This window comes from Macaca thibetana, chromosome 16 (genome assembly GCF_024542745.1).
Source record: "Macaca thibetana thibetana isolate TM-01 chromosome 16, ASM2454274v1, whole genome shotgun sequence".
NCBI lineage: Eukaryota > Metazoa > Chordata > Mammalia > Primates > Cercopithecidae > Macaca > Macaca thibetana.
Genome location: NC_065593.1, coordinates 34,240,878 through 34,256,143, shown reverse-complemented (window position 1 = coordinate 34,256,143; position 15,266 = coordinate 34,240,878). Strand labels below are relative to the sequence as shown.

The following is a 15,266-nucleotide window of genomic DNA, read 5'->3' as shown; positions in this document are numbered from 1 at the left end:
CATGGGCAGCATGCACAGGTAGCCTGGTAGCACGCTCCTCCTCGTCCCCATGACTGAAACATGGCTGTAGCTGGGGGTAGGGGCAGTGCCAGGCCCATCAATAATTCAGCAAGATGGGGAAAAGCTGCAGCTCCTCCAGCACCCCCTACTGTTGGGGCCAGGCTAGTGTTCCCGGCATGCCTCAGTCTGGCATGTGACTTCTTCCCTGCAGGTGCCCAGGCAGGAGGGACTGGCTTATGCCACCCCGTGCAGGATCATCTTTTTAGCTTACAGAGCCTAGTATGATTCAACAACCCTCCACCTCTGCCCTCAACATGCCCAACTGATCTGGTGAAGGGTACTGAAGACGAAGGCCTCTCAGGCACCATGGATGGGATGGGTGTGTGTGAGGCGGGCAGAGTCCCCAGGAGCTGCCCCAGCTCTGGCTGGACAGTTGCATGGGAAGGCCTGTTTGTGAACTCAACTTTTCTATGGCTGTTCCATTAAACTTCACCCAAACCACACCTGGCTCTGTGGGTTTCCTTCCATTCTCCAAGGCCTCCCTGGGGTCTCTGGGAAGTGTGGGCCAGGGAAGGGGACAAAGGACTAGCATTCGTCTCCTTCCTGCTCAATGCACCATTTGTTCTCCCTGTTCTTGTTTCCTTGTTGCCACTGACTTTAGGTCCAGAAGTGGTGGTGGTGGGGCAGGGGGACAAAATCAGGAACTTGTCATCTGAAGGTTCCAGCCAGGTTTCATGAGATACCCACGTTCACCTGACCACCCTTCCATCTTCTGAGTTTAAAAAGAAGCAATTACAAGGTACCCCCCAGGTAAGGCTTTGCCAGACTCTACCCCCAACAACAACCTACCAGCACATGGCAAGCCCTGATCCCCAGGGAGGAGGGTCCAACCCTGTGGCACCCCAAGAACTTACTACCTCTGGTAATAGGCATGATGCTTAGAGAATGGACTTAAATCAAGATGCTTGGAGAATGGGCTTAAATCAGGCCCCATCCAAATTCCAGGACAAAAGTTCTTCCCATTCCAACCCTCCACTGACTCCTTCTGCCCCCAAGCTGCACCCCAAGGGGGTGTTGGGATCCTGGGCACTCAGGCCAAAGGACTCTGTTCCGCGTTTGGAGAGGACCCTGACCCCAGCAACTCAGGGATAGACACCAATTGCAGCGTGATTTATTGGACAAGACGTGCACTTTTTGACAGGGCCTCAGTAACCACGGTTTCCTTCGCTGATCAGTACAGGACCAGGGTAAAGGGGCTTAAAGATAAGAAAGACAAACTCTTCCCATGAACAGATGGGGAAAGAAAGGAGGAAGAAGAGGCGTCTCCTCCCTTCCTCCTTCCCTAGTACTCTGGGCCTCCGTTCACCCTGTGCTGGAGTGGGGCTGACCAGGGGAAGCTGGGGGCAGCGTGTCACAGACAGATGTGAGCTGAGGCTGTGACTATCCACTCAGGGTCAAGATGGCCGGGTGGACCATCAACTCTGTCCCCACTCAGGCCCCCAGATCTGGTCACTGTTCCAGGCCCCCCTCCCCGCCCCACCGTGGGTATGGTTAAAAAATACAAAAGCGGATCCAATGCAGGATGTCATATGCAAACATACACAGGGACCGAGCTTCTGCAGTCTCTCCTGGCCACAGCCTCCACCGACAGGTGTGGCAGAGGGCAGGTGCGCCGAGGTGCTTGGAGAAGGGTCTCTTCTCCATCCAGGTAGGACGGGTGGCTGCTGTCACTAAGCTTGGGGAAGGTGGTTGATGAAGGAGGAGCAGAAACTGGAGGGTAGGACCAGAGCGGGGCTTCTCCCCTCCTCCAGCAGGGGAGGGGGCTGGCCAGTCAGAAGCAGATTGCTGGTACCTACGGGAAGCCAGTCGGGAAGAGGCTGAGGGGCTGGCTCTCATTGGTGGGCAGCGGAGATCGGTAGCCATCAAAGTTTCTTGGTATGCTGCCACTGGTGGAGCCTGAGCTGTTACTCAGAGTCTCGATGCTTCCCTCTCGCTGAAGTTCTGCAAGACACAGGAGAGGGCCAGGACTGGTTAGAGTTGGGCCTGGGGAGTGGGGGCACCATCTGGGCCAGGCTGCCTGCCTTGAGGCACCATTCTGGGTTCACTTGTGTCCTTCCACAGGCGGATCCCCACTGCTCCCTGGATGGGCAGGGGGCAGCTCAGGTCACAGGAAGGCTCAGCCAGGGGAGGGAAAGCCCCCTGGCTGGCAGACTCCGGTGTGAGAGCACGGTCTCCCTATTGCGGGAAGCCCTTTAGGCCCAAAGCACGGCCACCCTGACAATGTGTGTGGACGACACAGCTCTTCACGGGGCCTGTACCCGCACCTGCACACACTCATGCTCAGCCAGCATGCCCCCAACTCCACAGTGCCTCCTGTCCTGGCTCTACAGGGGAGGCAAGTGGGGAGAAGCCAGGACACCAGAGGGCCTGCAGCGCCCCTGCCTGATCTGTCCCCACCTCTCTCCTACCCTGCCTGTGCCTGGAGCTTCTGCCTGGCTTTGCCACTCACTCGTTCACTCATGCTCACCCACACAGTCCGCCTGATGGCCAGGTCTTGGCTCATCTTTGGCACCTCCTGGCAAGTGTCCTGTTTCCCTGGGAGAGGATGCCTGGTTTAAGCGGGGCCTTCTCCAGTGAAGAGAGGGCCCCTGTTTGCCTGAGGTGCCTCCTTTCTCCTTTCCTCTTGGGCCCCAAGTCTCCTGGATGCCCCTCAGCATCAACCTGAAGGGCAGGCAGGGAGTCCTGCCCTCCTCCTCCTCTGCCTCCTTGGCCCTGCACATCCATATTGGCCCTGCACGCCATCTCAGATATGGCAGCTTGGCCCATCTCATTCAGCTATGGGCCCCTCAACTGTCCTACCATCTCTGGACCCAAGTCAGGTCCTGGGGTAGGTGGACTGGGAACGGAATTCCCTGCATGCTGAGTGTAAGGAAGAACCAATGACTTCTTGGCTTTCTGAAGGTGGCCAGTTCCGATTCCCTTTCAGGCTCCCCCGGGGGCTCTGACATGTGGGCACAGACATACTGGGCAGTCTCTGGTGTCTGCCCCAAGCCAAGATATGTAGACCTGCAACCTTCTCCAAGGAACGCCTGCCTGTGACTGAGGGGGTCTGGCCTGTCCACCCAGGAGTGCAGGACTTCAAAGCAGTCATTTGAAAGAGCAAGATGTGCACAAACGTTGCACTCATCTGGTCTGGCTTGAGACCTTGGTCTTCAGCCTGCAACCGCTCCCAGGCCTCCTGCCACCACACGCGCAGTACAGCTGGCTCTGGTTAGGGAATGAAGGGGTCACGGCCTTCACTCCTGGGCCGGCCAGCACCAGCCAGCCAGGAACGAGCCACTGACCCCCACTCTCTGCAGGCCTGCAGCGGCCACAGAGTGGAGTGGGGAGGAGGCAGGCACCTGGGCCTTGTCAGGGGAGGGGCCCTTGGGATCCATCAGCCGCATCTGTGGCCTGGGTCTCGGTGGGACAGTTCACTGGGACACCAGGGCCTCTTGGCAAATTAGGGAAAGTAGGGGGATGGGACTGTGGACAGGGGCCGAGGGCCTGACTATGGTCCCTGACCTCCAAGGGACATTGGCTGCCTGGGAAAGTCAAGAGCTATCTGGATACGGATAGAAAACAAGGCAGGTAGGATCTTTTTTTCCTGCTCCTTCTTCAGTATCACCGTAATTTGGGGTGACAGGCCATCGTGCTATGAGATGGAGAGGGTGGTAAAGCCAAGAGTAGACCCTGGGGATTCTACGTGGAAGCTCCAGATTCCAAGAGCCCCCTCTGTTGCCTTCTTTCCCCACAAGCAAGCCGAGTTGTGGGCGATCTCTGAGGTACCACCGCCCTCATGCGCGGCCGGCCCGGCACTAGGGGGCGCTGACAGCAGGGCCAGGCGGGCGGGAGAAGAGCACCGGCAGGAGCAAGAAAAGCAGGGGCTTCCTTAGGATCGGGCCGCCAGGCCTAAGGAAGAAGGCCCCCGAGGAAGAAGCAGGCAGGGCCACCAGGATGGGGAAGACTGGCCCCTTTTTACAGCTCAGGGACAGCTTCAACAGCCTTGATGCAAAATGCCTCTATGTCCACACTGCCAAGGAAGCCAGGAAACGGGAGCCCAGGCCCAGGCATGGCACCCCCACCGTCCCCTGGCATAGGCCCCCAGCAAATACCCCAGCAGCTTCGGTGGTCCCACCAATCAGTTTTCATGGACGCACCCCAGCCCATCACACCACAGTGCAGGGAAACCCGCCCAGGGGCTTACAAGATGAATGTGCTGTTCTTGGGGGCCAGGGACTGCCCGAGTGCCTTGTTCGAACTTTCCCTTTGTCAGTTAGGCCTGGGTAAGATGGATGGGGGCAGCGTTCTCCCTCGCCCCTGCATCCCAGGGTAACCAAGGCTCTGCTGAACTTCTCCCTCCTCTGCCTCTGCCCTGGCTAAGCCTGCACTGTGCGCCTCGGTCTCCTGACTCCAGGTCACCCGCCCTGTGCCAAAGCCAGAGTGGGCTGTCTACAGCATGGCCCTCATCTTGCTTTTCCTCTGCGTAAAAGCCTTCAACCACTCCTAACAGTTCCCAGGGCAAGCTCTGAACTCCCCAGCACCATGAAATGGCCTTCCCATGACCTGCTGCCAACGCCTCACTAGTGGTACCCGTTATTATGTCTGAGACATGAAAGTGATGAAGCTGTGTGGTGTTTGGACCCATCCAGGTGGTTCTAGGCCTCTGGGCCTGTGCTCATGTAAATTGCTCTAAAAAGCCCTACACTGGCTCCCTGGGCCCCAGAACACCTACTCATCTTCCAAAGCTTAGCACCAGTATCCACTCCTCTGTGAGCCCATCCTGCCCCCCCACAGAGCCTGCCAGACCCCACCCTGCGCTATGCTGACTCCTAGCCCAGGCCCCCTCGCCCTCCCATGTGTCTCCTCATCTAGAGGAGACCCCCTCAGGGGGGTTCTGTGCCTTATCTCTGTATCCTTAGTGGCCTGGAAAATCATGGGTGCCCTAAACATTTCTAGCATGAATGAATGAATGAATGAATGAATGAATGAATAAAAGATGTGGTAAGGGGAGGTGGGGGCCCATTCTTCAACACAGACTAACAGTGAAAGAAACGGTGGCTTGCTGGCCCCAGGGCAGCTTTGTGGGCGCTTTTCTCCATGCCTCCTCTCAGACCCCTTCTGTTCCTCCCCCTGCAGGCAGGGGTGTGTGTGGGAAGTGGAGGGGAGGAAGGCTGCTCAGATTCCCCACTCTAAGTCATCCCGGCCGCCCAGCCCTAGGAGCAAGCGGCAAACGGAAATGTGTGGCCTTACCTTCCTCCATCCCGAACGCATGCTTTGTTACTGTTGGGTTGCTCACGGACGCTGGGCTGTTGGCATTGTTTTTTTTTTCCTTTTTTTTTCCCTTTTGAAAAGAAAAGCATTGAGGAATCTTTTTGGAAAAGATATGGACAACGATTGAGAAGTACACTGATCTCTGCAAGCAGGTGGAGAGGTGTCAGGAGGTGCGGGGGCACACCGTGAGGAGGGGAGCTTGCAGTCAAGGAGGACAGTGACATGCATGTGTAGGGGCTGGGGACCAGTCGGTCTTGGAGGTCGCAGAGATGGATCTGCTGTGACAGAGGGGGCCAAGACTCCGTTCAGTGTGGGGGAGGGGGAGAGGAGTCACAGGTTCAGCATGAGGAACAGTTTTAGGAAGGGGGAGGGGTGGGGACCTACGGCCCATGCAGTGCCAGATGGGGTCCCATGCAGGTGGGTTGCCGGAAGAGGACAGGGAGATAGACTGCAGTTTTTAGGGGCGCCCTTGGACCTTCTGACTCAGTGGCCCAACTCCTGGCTGCTGCCCTCCTCCCCCACTCCCAAGACCCCCAGGTCTGGGCAGCTGTCCTGTGGCTGAGGTGGACCTGTGGGGGAAGTCCATGAGGAACCTGCCAGGGCCCCGAAGGGAGTGCTGGGGGCTCTGTGGCAGGAAATAAGGAAAGTGTCCCCAGCCGCCTCCCCACTTAGAGGTGTGGAGATTCTGGTCAGTGGGAAAAGCTCTAAAAGAGCTTGTTCTCCAGGCCCTGAAGTAGGGCAGGAGAGGAGGAGTGGCTCTCAGGCAAGCGGCTAGACCCAGTCACCTCATTGTGACCTTGCATTCTCCAGGGATGTGGTTTCCCTGGGCAGTGGGAGCTATATACCCACGCTGCAGAGAGCAAAACCAAGGAAGAGGAAGCAGCCACTAGCCCTGGTTCTTCACCCTCTCCCCCCATCCCCCAAGAAAGAACGGGTGCTGGTGCAGGCCACAGGGTGCTGGCAGCTCCGGCATCACTAAGACCGGCCCCCATGCCCATGCTGGAGAGCCATTCCTGTTGGCTCATATTGGAAATGGGCCTGTTACCCGCAGCTGCCCCTCTATGACTTGGGCCAGGATAGACAGGCCCCAGGGGTAGGGGGATGATGAATGAGTAGCACCTGAAGGAAAGGTGCCTCTGCTCTCGTGAAACAAGTGAAGGATGAGACAGCTCAATCCTTGGCACTACTGTTCTCAGGGTGAAAAAAAAAAAAAAAGCAAGCTGGATCCACACGCTGCCCCACTCCATATGGAGCCTGTCCAAACTCAGAGGTGTCAGAGGGGGCGGAGACAGGGGGCTGGCCTTTTTAGAGAGAAGCAACCCTGGTCACCTGGGAGCGTGTGCCCAGGGAGATGGCGTGGGGTGGGGTCGCTCTCTGTCTGTGAGGAGGCAAGGGCCCAGCTGCCCACACCTCACCCTACTCCTGAGCTGGGTCATGCAGCATGGCCCCTGCCCCCCCGCCCACAGTGCAGTGTTGTGGTCCCTTTGCCAGGCTGTGAGTTGATGGGCAGCAGACTCCCCGGGAGGGGTGAAATGTGGAGGGCACAGGGCCTGTGTGAGACGCAGGGAAAGCTGGAGAGGCCAAACCAGGGCGCCCAGCAGCAGGTTGGAGGTGAAGTCAGGCAGGGTGCAGTGGCTCACGCCTGTAATCCCACACTTTGGGAAGCCAAGGCAAGGGGATCACTTGAAGCCAAGAGTTCAAGATCATCTTGGGCAACACAGCAAAACCGTGTCCAAAAATTAAAAGATTAGCCAGGCGTGGTAGCACGTGCCTGTAGTCCCAGCTACTCGGGAGGCAGGAAGATCCCTTGAGCCCAGGTGCTCCAGGCTGCAGCGGGCTATGGTTGTGCCACTACACTCCAGCCTGGCATCTCAAAAAACAAAACAAAACAAAAGAGTGAGGAAGTCCTGCTGCGGGCTTGGTGTCCTCTGGGTCTCTTCCAAGCTGGACGTCAAAGGCCCTGAGAAAAGCTCCTCTGGCTTCTGGAAGCAGGGGCATTGAGCCCTAGCCCAGGGACCTGAGTGGGGCCAGGGAGGGCAGTGCTCTGTATGTGTTTAGGAAGAGGCTGCCTGGGGCCCCTGGTTCAGCCTTGGGCAGCTCTGGCACTTCTGCCACCACAAAAGGAGCAGCGTCCGCGGCTCTGTACATGAGCATTGATGCTGCCCACTGAAGGGACTGGCAGAGCACTGTGACTGAGCCCTGGCTGCATTTCTCCACCCACGCTGCCTGGTGGGAGTAGGATGAGACCTTAGGGTCCAGTCTGACCCTGCACCCACAGCTCTGCCTGCTTCCAGCAGTGAGCGGGAGGATGAGGATGTTTCCCCCAGCCAGTCCATCCCCCCAACTCGGAGAACCCGAGAAGGCAGAGGGGCAGTGTCTGCCCAGCTTGGTGGAGGCGTTTAGGGAAGTGGTTAAGGTCACAGCCCCCGGCCACCTGCTACCTGGGAGACTTTAGGAAAGCTACTCGAATCGTTGTGCCTCAGGTTCCCGAACATGAGGTTAACAATGTCTGTGTCATGGCCTGGTTCTAAGAATGAAATTAAATAATGCATGTAGAGTGCATCACAAAGTGCTTAACGCTTCCAGTCAGCAAATGTGAGTTACTATTATTGCTGCAATCGGATTAGTCATTGTGATGATCCACAGGACTACAGGGTCCCTCTCCAGCCTCCCTCCCCAGCAGGTGTCTCTGCCATCCAGGCCCTCATCAGCTTGGCTTCCACTGGAGTTTGGGAAGGATTCTTTCTTTTTAATCAAGAAATGGCCCAGGGAGGAAGATGGCAGATATGTGTTTACAGCTTTTCATTTCCCTCCTCGTCTCTTTGCAAATACCCTCTTCCAAGATGGAAAATAAATTTCCAACCCTGTTGACATGCATCGATTTTTCCCTTCTGCATCCACCTCTCAGCTCTCCCACATCAGCAGGGACTGTGGTTAAGACCCTTGCTGGGGCTGGGCTTGCTGGTGGCCCAGGGGAGCGGATGGCTTCGCGGCACACAGCAGCCAGCCGAGCTGCCCGGTTTGCCCAGTGCCTGGCTTTGAGGAGGTTTGCAACCAACAGCTTCAGTCCCCTTCTGCCTGGGGGTTCCTGAATGGGGAGTGAGGTACATAGTTGGGGAGGTCCTCTCATTAGGAGGTCAGGCATTTTCTGCATTTTCCCTTGATGGGACATGTGAAGAGGAGACCAGCGGGTCACGTGACTGCTCTAAGTTCAGTAAATGGACCACATGGGGTCTGCCCCAAGGGATCAACTTGGTCAGCAAGGGGCCTGCACACAGGGCCGTTATGTCCTGCAAACAGGACTGGCTATGCAAAATGGGGCTTGGAGAGAGAGAGGCTGAGTGGAGGGAAGACTTGACCAACTTGTGTGGGGCTGAGCAGGGCTGGCAGCTTCCTGGTGCTGACGCTGGCACCTGGAGAGGTGGTGGTCCAGGCAGACATGGCTTGGGGCTGTTTGTCTTACACCAGTCCTGTGCCTGAAAACAACTGCTGTCTCTTCCAGAGGGTGGCTGAGGAGGCGGGGGCCTGCTCTGTGAGACAGAGACGGAGTTGGCTGAGATTGGCTCTAAACCCCTGACAGCCTTGTCAGAGACCACACTCTGGGATGGAGCCAGCCGCAGCCCCCAGGGCACTTTTTAGGAGGTGAAAAGTGCAGCAGTTAAAGGCAGCCCTGCTTCCCACTGCACTCAGTGTACCCACCTCCCAGGCTTCCTGGCTCCCCTGCGCTTTCCCTCTTCCCCACCACCCGCCCCGCCAGGCTTCACCCAGCAGTGTGGGGCTCCCCTCCCCACCAGGTTCCTCCCTAAGGCTTCAGAGCTCACAGGCTGCCAGGCTGCCATGCCCACAGACCAGGAGTCCTCTTTGCCCACCAGCAGTGAGCGCTTGGGAGGATGGGGGGCTGGGCTAGCAGGGACTGAGAAGGGAGTCCCCTTTCTCCTCTGGCAGGAGTTTCTGTTCCCTTCCCAGGCATGCTGGAGGAAGGAAGGAGGGCAGCTTCTGGAAGCTGAGGATGAAAAGACTCCTCTGCTTCTGCTAACAGGAACCCTGGCTTGGGCTGCAGGCACCAGGGAGCAGGTGAGAGGCAGGGCTCACTCTGGCCTGCTGTTATCTCGGGGGCTTCATGCCTAAGTTTGAGCACAGACCCCTGGCCCAGGCACCTCATGCACTGGTGCCTTCCTCGCAACACAGCCTGGGCTCCTGAGAGCTCCTGCCTGAGTGCTGGGGCCTGGGGGCAGGCATGGCCTCCTTCCTGGCTGGAGTCTCTTTCCACACACAGGCTCCCAGGAACATGCTTTCTCTCCTCCTTGCCCAGCTTTTGTTTCTGACCCCTCAGGTAGTGAGATCCAGAATGCTGTCATAGAATGAAGCAGGACCGCATGGCGTATCCTGCATCCAGCCCTCACCAGCTCCAAACACTGAAGGGAAATCTCTGGTGCTTTTGACTCAGGATGCCTGGAACTGCTGCCCTTGGCCACTGGGGCCAGGCACAGGTGCTTTAAAGCCTCAGCAGGGTTTGCTGGGAGACCTGAGGATGAGAGACCTCAGATGCCACCAGACGTCCACCGCCCCAGAAGGTGAAAGTCACAACCAACACCTAGCTAGGGTGAGGGCTGAGGACACTGCAAGTCAGGTAGGCAGCGGGCCCTCTCTGTGCCTGAGCTTCCACCCGAGCAACCAGGGAGGGCACGGGCATGTCACCTTCCCCCAGCCATTCCCCTTCCCTCTAGGACCCACAGAGGAAAGCTTCTCAGGCCCCCAGAAGCCCCGTTCATGAGAGCAAGCCATTGCGGCCTTAACGCCATGAGCGGGGCTGAGAGACAGGTTAGAGCCCCAGACACCTGCAGGTGCCAGCAGGGACAGGGGCAGAAGCTGGGAGAGATGTGTATTGCAATGCTGGGGAAGGGAGAATGAAGATGGGAAAGGTTGGGGAGGAGAGAGCCCTGAGGACTGAGGAGGACTTGGGAGGGGCCTGTCCCTCACTGCAGCCACGCCTCTCCTGTATGGCTGACGGTGCCTGTGTGTGTCGTGGGGAGGGCACTGGAGTTCCAGGCAGAGCTTCCAGCCCGGCGCGGGTTCTCCTTTGCAGCCTTTGAACGACTAAAGAGTGGTGGCATGGGCAGGTCTGAGCCACAGGGTGTGCTGGCCTGGTGGGGACTGGGGCCATTTCCCCCAAGAAGGCTGCCACACCTCACTCCCAGTAAAGCCACCTTACCCATGCCTCCCCAGGTCTTGGCTTGAAAGGAGAAGATCACCCACCCAGACCACCTCGACTGCACCCCACATCCGGGGACCCTCTCAGTGCCCACTAAGTTAGTGAAACCTGAAACCCTGACCAAGGCAGAGTACATGCGGTCACCACATGCTATACGAGGGGACAGAAAAGGCTGCGCTGACCCAGCTCCTATGTCCCTAGTTTGGATGTGTCTGAGGACTGGCCGGAGCCATGCCGAGGATCGGCCAGATGTGGGAGAAGCCCTGCCCTGCCGCTCCCTGTGGACGGCCCGGGGAGGAGGAGGACTGTGCTAAGAGGCTGACTTCGCTCTGGCCTCAGTTCTGTCACAGATGTGCCAAATGACCTGAGCGAGTCACTTCACTTCTCATTTGCATCAGCATCTGTGGCACAGGAGGGGAGGGTCTGCTCTAGTGACCTCACTGGGCGTGTATGGCTCTAATGAGAAAAGCATGTGGGGGGCTTTAAGAAGCAGAACCCGCACTGGACACGCACGCGAGACCTCTGGGTAAAAAAATAAGCTTTGCTGCCTCCGCTGTCTCTAGCAGGCGGAGGGCCCCCCAGGAGGGGGGTTGAAATATCCCTCCTAGCTCCAGCTCCTCGGTGCCAACCTGGGGGCAGAGCCTTGGCCGATGCCACTTAGGGTGGACTCAGTGCTGAGGGGCATGGCAGGCGGGCTTGGGATGGAGAACGCCCATCCAGGTGCTGCCACACCACCGCTCTGTGTGGATGCCAATGAGGGGCCTGGAGGAGTCTCAGGCACCAGCACACAGGCCTGCTCTGCCCGGCTATGAAGAGGGGACAGGGCTTGGAGACTGGTCCTTGGCACTAGGTGCTGGCAGCTGGCCTTGACCTGTCTGTGTCCTGAAGTCCAGCCCTGAAGCTTGGAAGACCCACCCTAGTTCCTGGGAAGGGGTCTCCCCGAGCTACCCTCCAGCGTGACGAGATAGCACTGAGCCCTGCAGACCACAGGACAGCGGCTGTCCTTTGAGAGCTGCTGGCCAGCAGGCCAGAGCCACATCTGCTTCTCATTCCAATGTCCAAATGTAATTAAATTCCCTACGACGCAGCGGAAGAGTTTGGTAAGATGTGGCTTTCCCCTTTTCCATCAAGGTTAAGAAATCACAGTCTCTCATTCCACAGGCAGACGGGCGTTCCTCCCTGCCACTGGTCCATCCTAGTCTGCAAAGGTGAAGGCCTGTGCCCTTATCTGTTTTCTAGAGTTTATGGGGCTGGGGCCAGCATGGGATACACAGATCTCCCCCACCCCTGTGTTCCATTTACCCACCTGAGAGGATTAACAGCTGAGGTCAAAGCTTCGGGCTTGCAGCCGAGCAAGACAGTGTGCTGGGGGTTCATCGGGGGTGGGGGTGGGGAGTTAGTGCCCTGACTCCTTCTGAAAGGGTCTCCCCGACCCGAGGAGACAGCACTGTGCCCAGGCTCACCTCAGTGACAACACCAGTGTCCTTCCACTGCTGGGATGTGGTGCTGTCATAATACCCTGCTGAGGGGACCCCTGCTTGCTTCGTAGCTCCTCACAGCAGGAAGTGCTTGAGGGTTACGATTCTGGAGTCTTTGGGACAAGGAGCTCTCGGTAGCTGGGCCTGGTCCTACAGCCCAGGACAGGGTGAGGCCCTTCCCCCCGTCTTACTTCTCACCTTGAGGCCCTGGGCCTGCTGCAAGGAGGCGCCCCTCTCCCTGCCCCCTCCCTGTACACGAAGGAGGAGAGGTATGAGAGATGGTGGAAGAATCCGTCTAATAGACAAGGCCCTGAGTGGTGCCTGGCCCTCTCCAGGAATCTCCAGGACCTCCACGTCTCACAGGACTGTTTGCCACTTCCGGCCTGGAAGGGCTCTGGACAGCTGCAGGGACAGCAGGGTCCAAGGTGCAGTCCTCTGTGAGAGGGGGTGTCCTGTTTCAGGCTTCAGTGCCTCTGCCCCTCGGCCTCCTGCCCAGAACTTCCCCATATCCAAATCCAGGCAGAATGGTCCCTAGAAGGCTGCTTTTCCCCGCTTCCCTTCCCACTGGAGGATCTTCTGTTCATAGCACTTATGACTTTCATGGTAATGGTTCCATTCTCCTTCCCCTATGCCAATTTTTCTAATCATTGTGGTACAGGCTTTCTGAGAGTTCCTTCCTTCCTTCCTTCCTTTCCTTCCCTTCCTTCCTCCCTCCTTTTTTTTTTTTTTTTTTTTTTTTTTTTTTTGAGACAGGGTCTTACTCTTTCACACAGGCTGGAGTGCAGTGTTGCGATCTCAGCTTACTGCAACCTCCACCTTCTGGGTTCAAACAATTCTCCTGGCCGGGCACGGTGGCTCAGGCCTGTAATCTCAACACTTTGGGAGGCTGAGGCAGGTGTATCACCTGAGGTCAGGAGTTCGAGACCAGCCTGACCAACGTGGTAAAACCCCCGTCTCTACAAAAAATGCAAAAAATTAGCCGGGCGTGGTGGCGGGTGACTGTAATCTCAGCTACTGGGGAGGCTGAGGCAGGAGAATCCCTTGAACCTGGGAGGCGGATGTTGCGGTGAGCTGAGGTTGTGCCGTTGCACTCCAACCTGGGCAATAAGAGTGAAACTCTGTCTCCGAAAAAAAAAAAAAGCCAAATAACAAAAGCTGATTCTCCTGCCTCAGCCTCCTGAGTAGCTGGGATTACAGGCGTGTGCCACCACGTCTGGCTAATTTTTGTATTTTTAGTAGAGATGGGGTTTCACCATGTTGGCCAGGCTGGTCTCAAACTCCTGACCTAGGTGATCCACCCTCCTCAGCCTCCCAAAGTCCTGAGATTACAAGAGTGAGCCACACCGTGCCCGGCCCCAGGCTTTATGAGAGTTTCTTAATAAGTGGGAGTATTTTTCACTTTGAAACAAGCTGTCCTGAAAGTTAATGACTTATTGGGGCTGTGGCTGCTACCCAGAGACCAATGGGGGTTGGGGAGAGGATGACTAGGCTGGGGGTAGGAGAGAATTTTCTAGATTAATAATACTGTGCTGAGGTTAAGGTCCCTTTAAGACTCCTGGCCAGCTCCCGTGTTGGAGTCCCACATGTTGCTCACAGCAACCCTACCAGAGAACCAGAACCATGTACAGGCACACATGGCATCTGCGTGCCGAAGAATGCTGGCCCTGGGCACAGGCACACACATACAAGTTGGTGTGAACCAACCAATCCCAATGCACTGACCTGGCTCTAAAGAGATAGAGCTTTTTAGGTTTGTTTCCAGATGGTAAACCTGAGTTTAGTAATCGATTTAACTTCTCGGTGGCATTTAGCGTCTGGTAGCCTTGACATCAGTGAACCAGGTTTGAAGTTAACTAACCCAGTTCTTGATCTAGTGTTCTAGGCAAGCCTAGCTAAAGGAATGGTGTTGGGGCATGGCCTCTGTTGCCCTCTTTGGGGTCCCAGCCTGTGTCTCAAGCCCACACGCCGTGGCTGGGAAAGGATCACGGTCTCAGCTAATTGTGGTGGTGCCGCCGCCCGTCCAGATGGAAAAGGCCGGCTGATGCCGGTCTGCCTTTGTGCTGTGCTCGCAGACTGGCTGCTGGTGCCGGGGCTCTATTCATTATTCAATTCAGCTGGCTCAGGCGAGCCTTTCCATTTGCTCCTCCAGGAGGAATAACAAATCTAGAAATGCAATTCCACTTTGGTGTATTAAGATATTGATTTGCCTGTCGGGTGGAAGTGCATTTGTTCTGTCAGCCCTCCCGTGGGTAGGAAGGGGTTAACCAAATGTTTATCACAAGGCTGGCTTCAGAGTTGAAAGTAATGTGATCAGTAATGAATTTTGTGTTACATTAGGTTGTATAAATGGACAGACAAGCGCAGACAACAAGTGGCCAGGAGTCGGGGCTAATCTAATGATGTAAAAATAGAGACAGCACCAATTATACTAGGGGCCAGCTCCAGGCTCCTGCAGGGACTGCAAATGAATAGGTACAAATCAAATTACTCACTAATAGACGCACTACAAGAGGGGCAGTCAATGGTAAATGCATTAGAGCCTAGTGACCTCTCTGCTCTGCACAGCAGAGTCCGAAAATTTGACTTCCATCTTCAAAGTGGGGGGCAGGGAGTAGCGTTCTCAAAGAAACTCTTGTTGGGTGAAGGATGACAGCCGCTCCCCATCCCAAACCAGTCCCCTGCCAGAAGGGATCTCCCATCTGAGTTGACCCCTGCCCTCCCTAGAGTGCTCCTGGGCCTGGGCACGAGGGCTTAGGGAGAGCACCCTCTTGAGGGACAAAAGAAGCAATGGGATAACCCCTTCCACGTAGGCAAAGATAGGATGTTACATACCAAAACACTTCACAGCCACGTGTCTCTCGGGGGGGAAGGTTTTTACTGCTACATCAAGGGCTGTGTCTGTATTGAAAATAAAATATTCCTTTAAAGAGGATCACAAACTGGACCTTTAAGAGAGCAGGAAGAGCTGAGATCAAAGTGAGTCGATACCCAAATCTGGTTTGACCACTGAGAGCTTCGTGGGGGTGTTCATGGTCTGTTCCCAGGCACAGCACATCTAGGGTTTTACAGATTTCTCACTAGCCTAAACTGGTATCATCCTTCCTTCTCTCCCTCCTCCCCAGTCCAGCTGCCTGAGTTCCTACACTCCTGCCTGCCGCACAGGGCTGAGGTAGGGAAGGATGTAGAGACAAAGCCGGCATCTTGGGTAACCACTCAGATTTTCTTTCTCCTCTCAGCTTCTGTGGATTTGGAAACCAGGTCTG

General features: G+C 56.4%; 1 protein-coding gene across 8 annotated transcripts in view; it reads right to left on the bottom strand.

Annotated features, from left to right (window-relative positions):
* Positions 1-1,151: 1,151 nt before the first annotated feature.
* The window catches only part of BCAS3 (BCAS3 microtubule associated cell migration factor), a 707,133-nt gene continuing 693,018 nt past the window's right edge, over positions 1,152-15,266 (bottom strand). For 2 of the 8 annotated variants that reach the window (XM_050764587.1, XM_050764589.1), the window contains 3 exons: positions 14,836-14,901; positions 5,293-5,383; positions 1,152-2,001 (listed from right to left, as the gene is read on the bottom strand). In XM_050764587.1, the coding sequence (XP_050620544.1) occupies positions 1,965-2,001; positions 5,293-5,383; positions 14,836-14,901 (194 nt within the window). In that variant the 3' untranslated portion in view covers positions 1,152-1,964. The remainder of the gene's footprint in view (positions 2,002-5,292; positions 5,384-14,835; positions 14,902-15,266) is intronic. The other 6 variants (XM_050764586.1, XM_050764588.1, XM_050764591.1 and 3 more) reach the window with 3 other exon arrangements.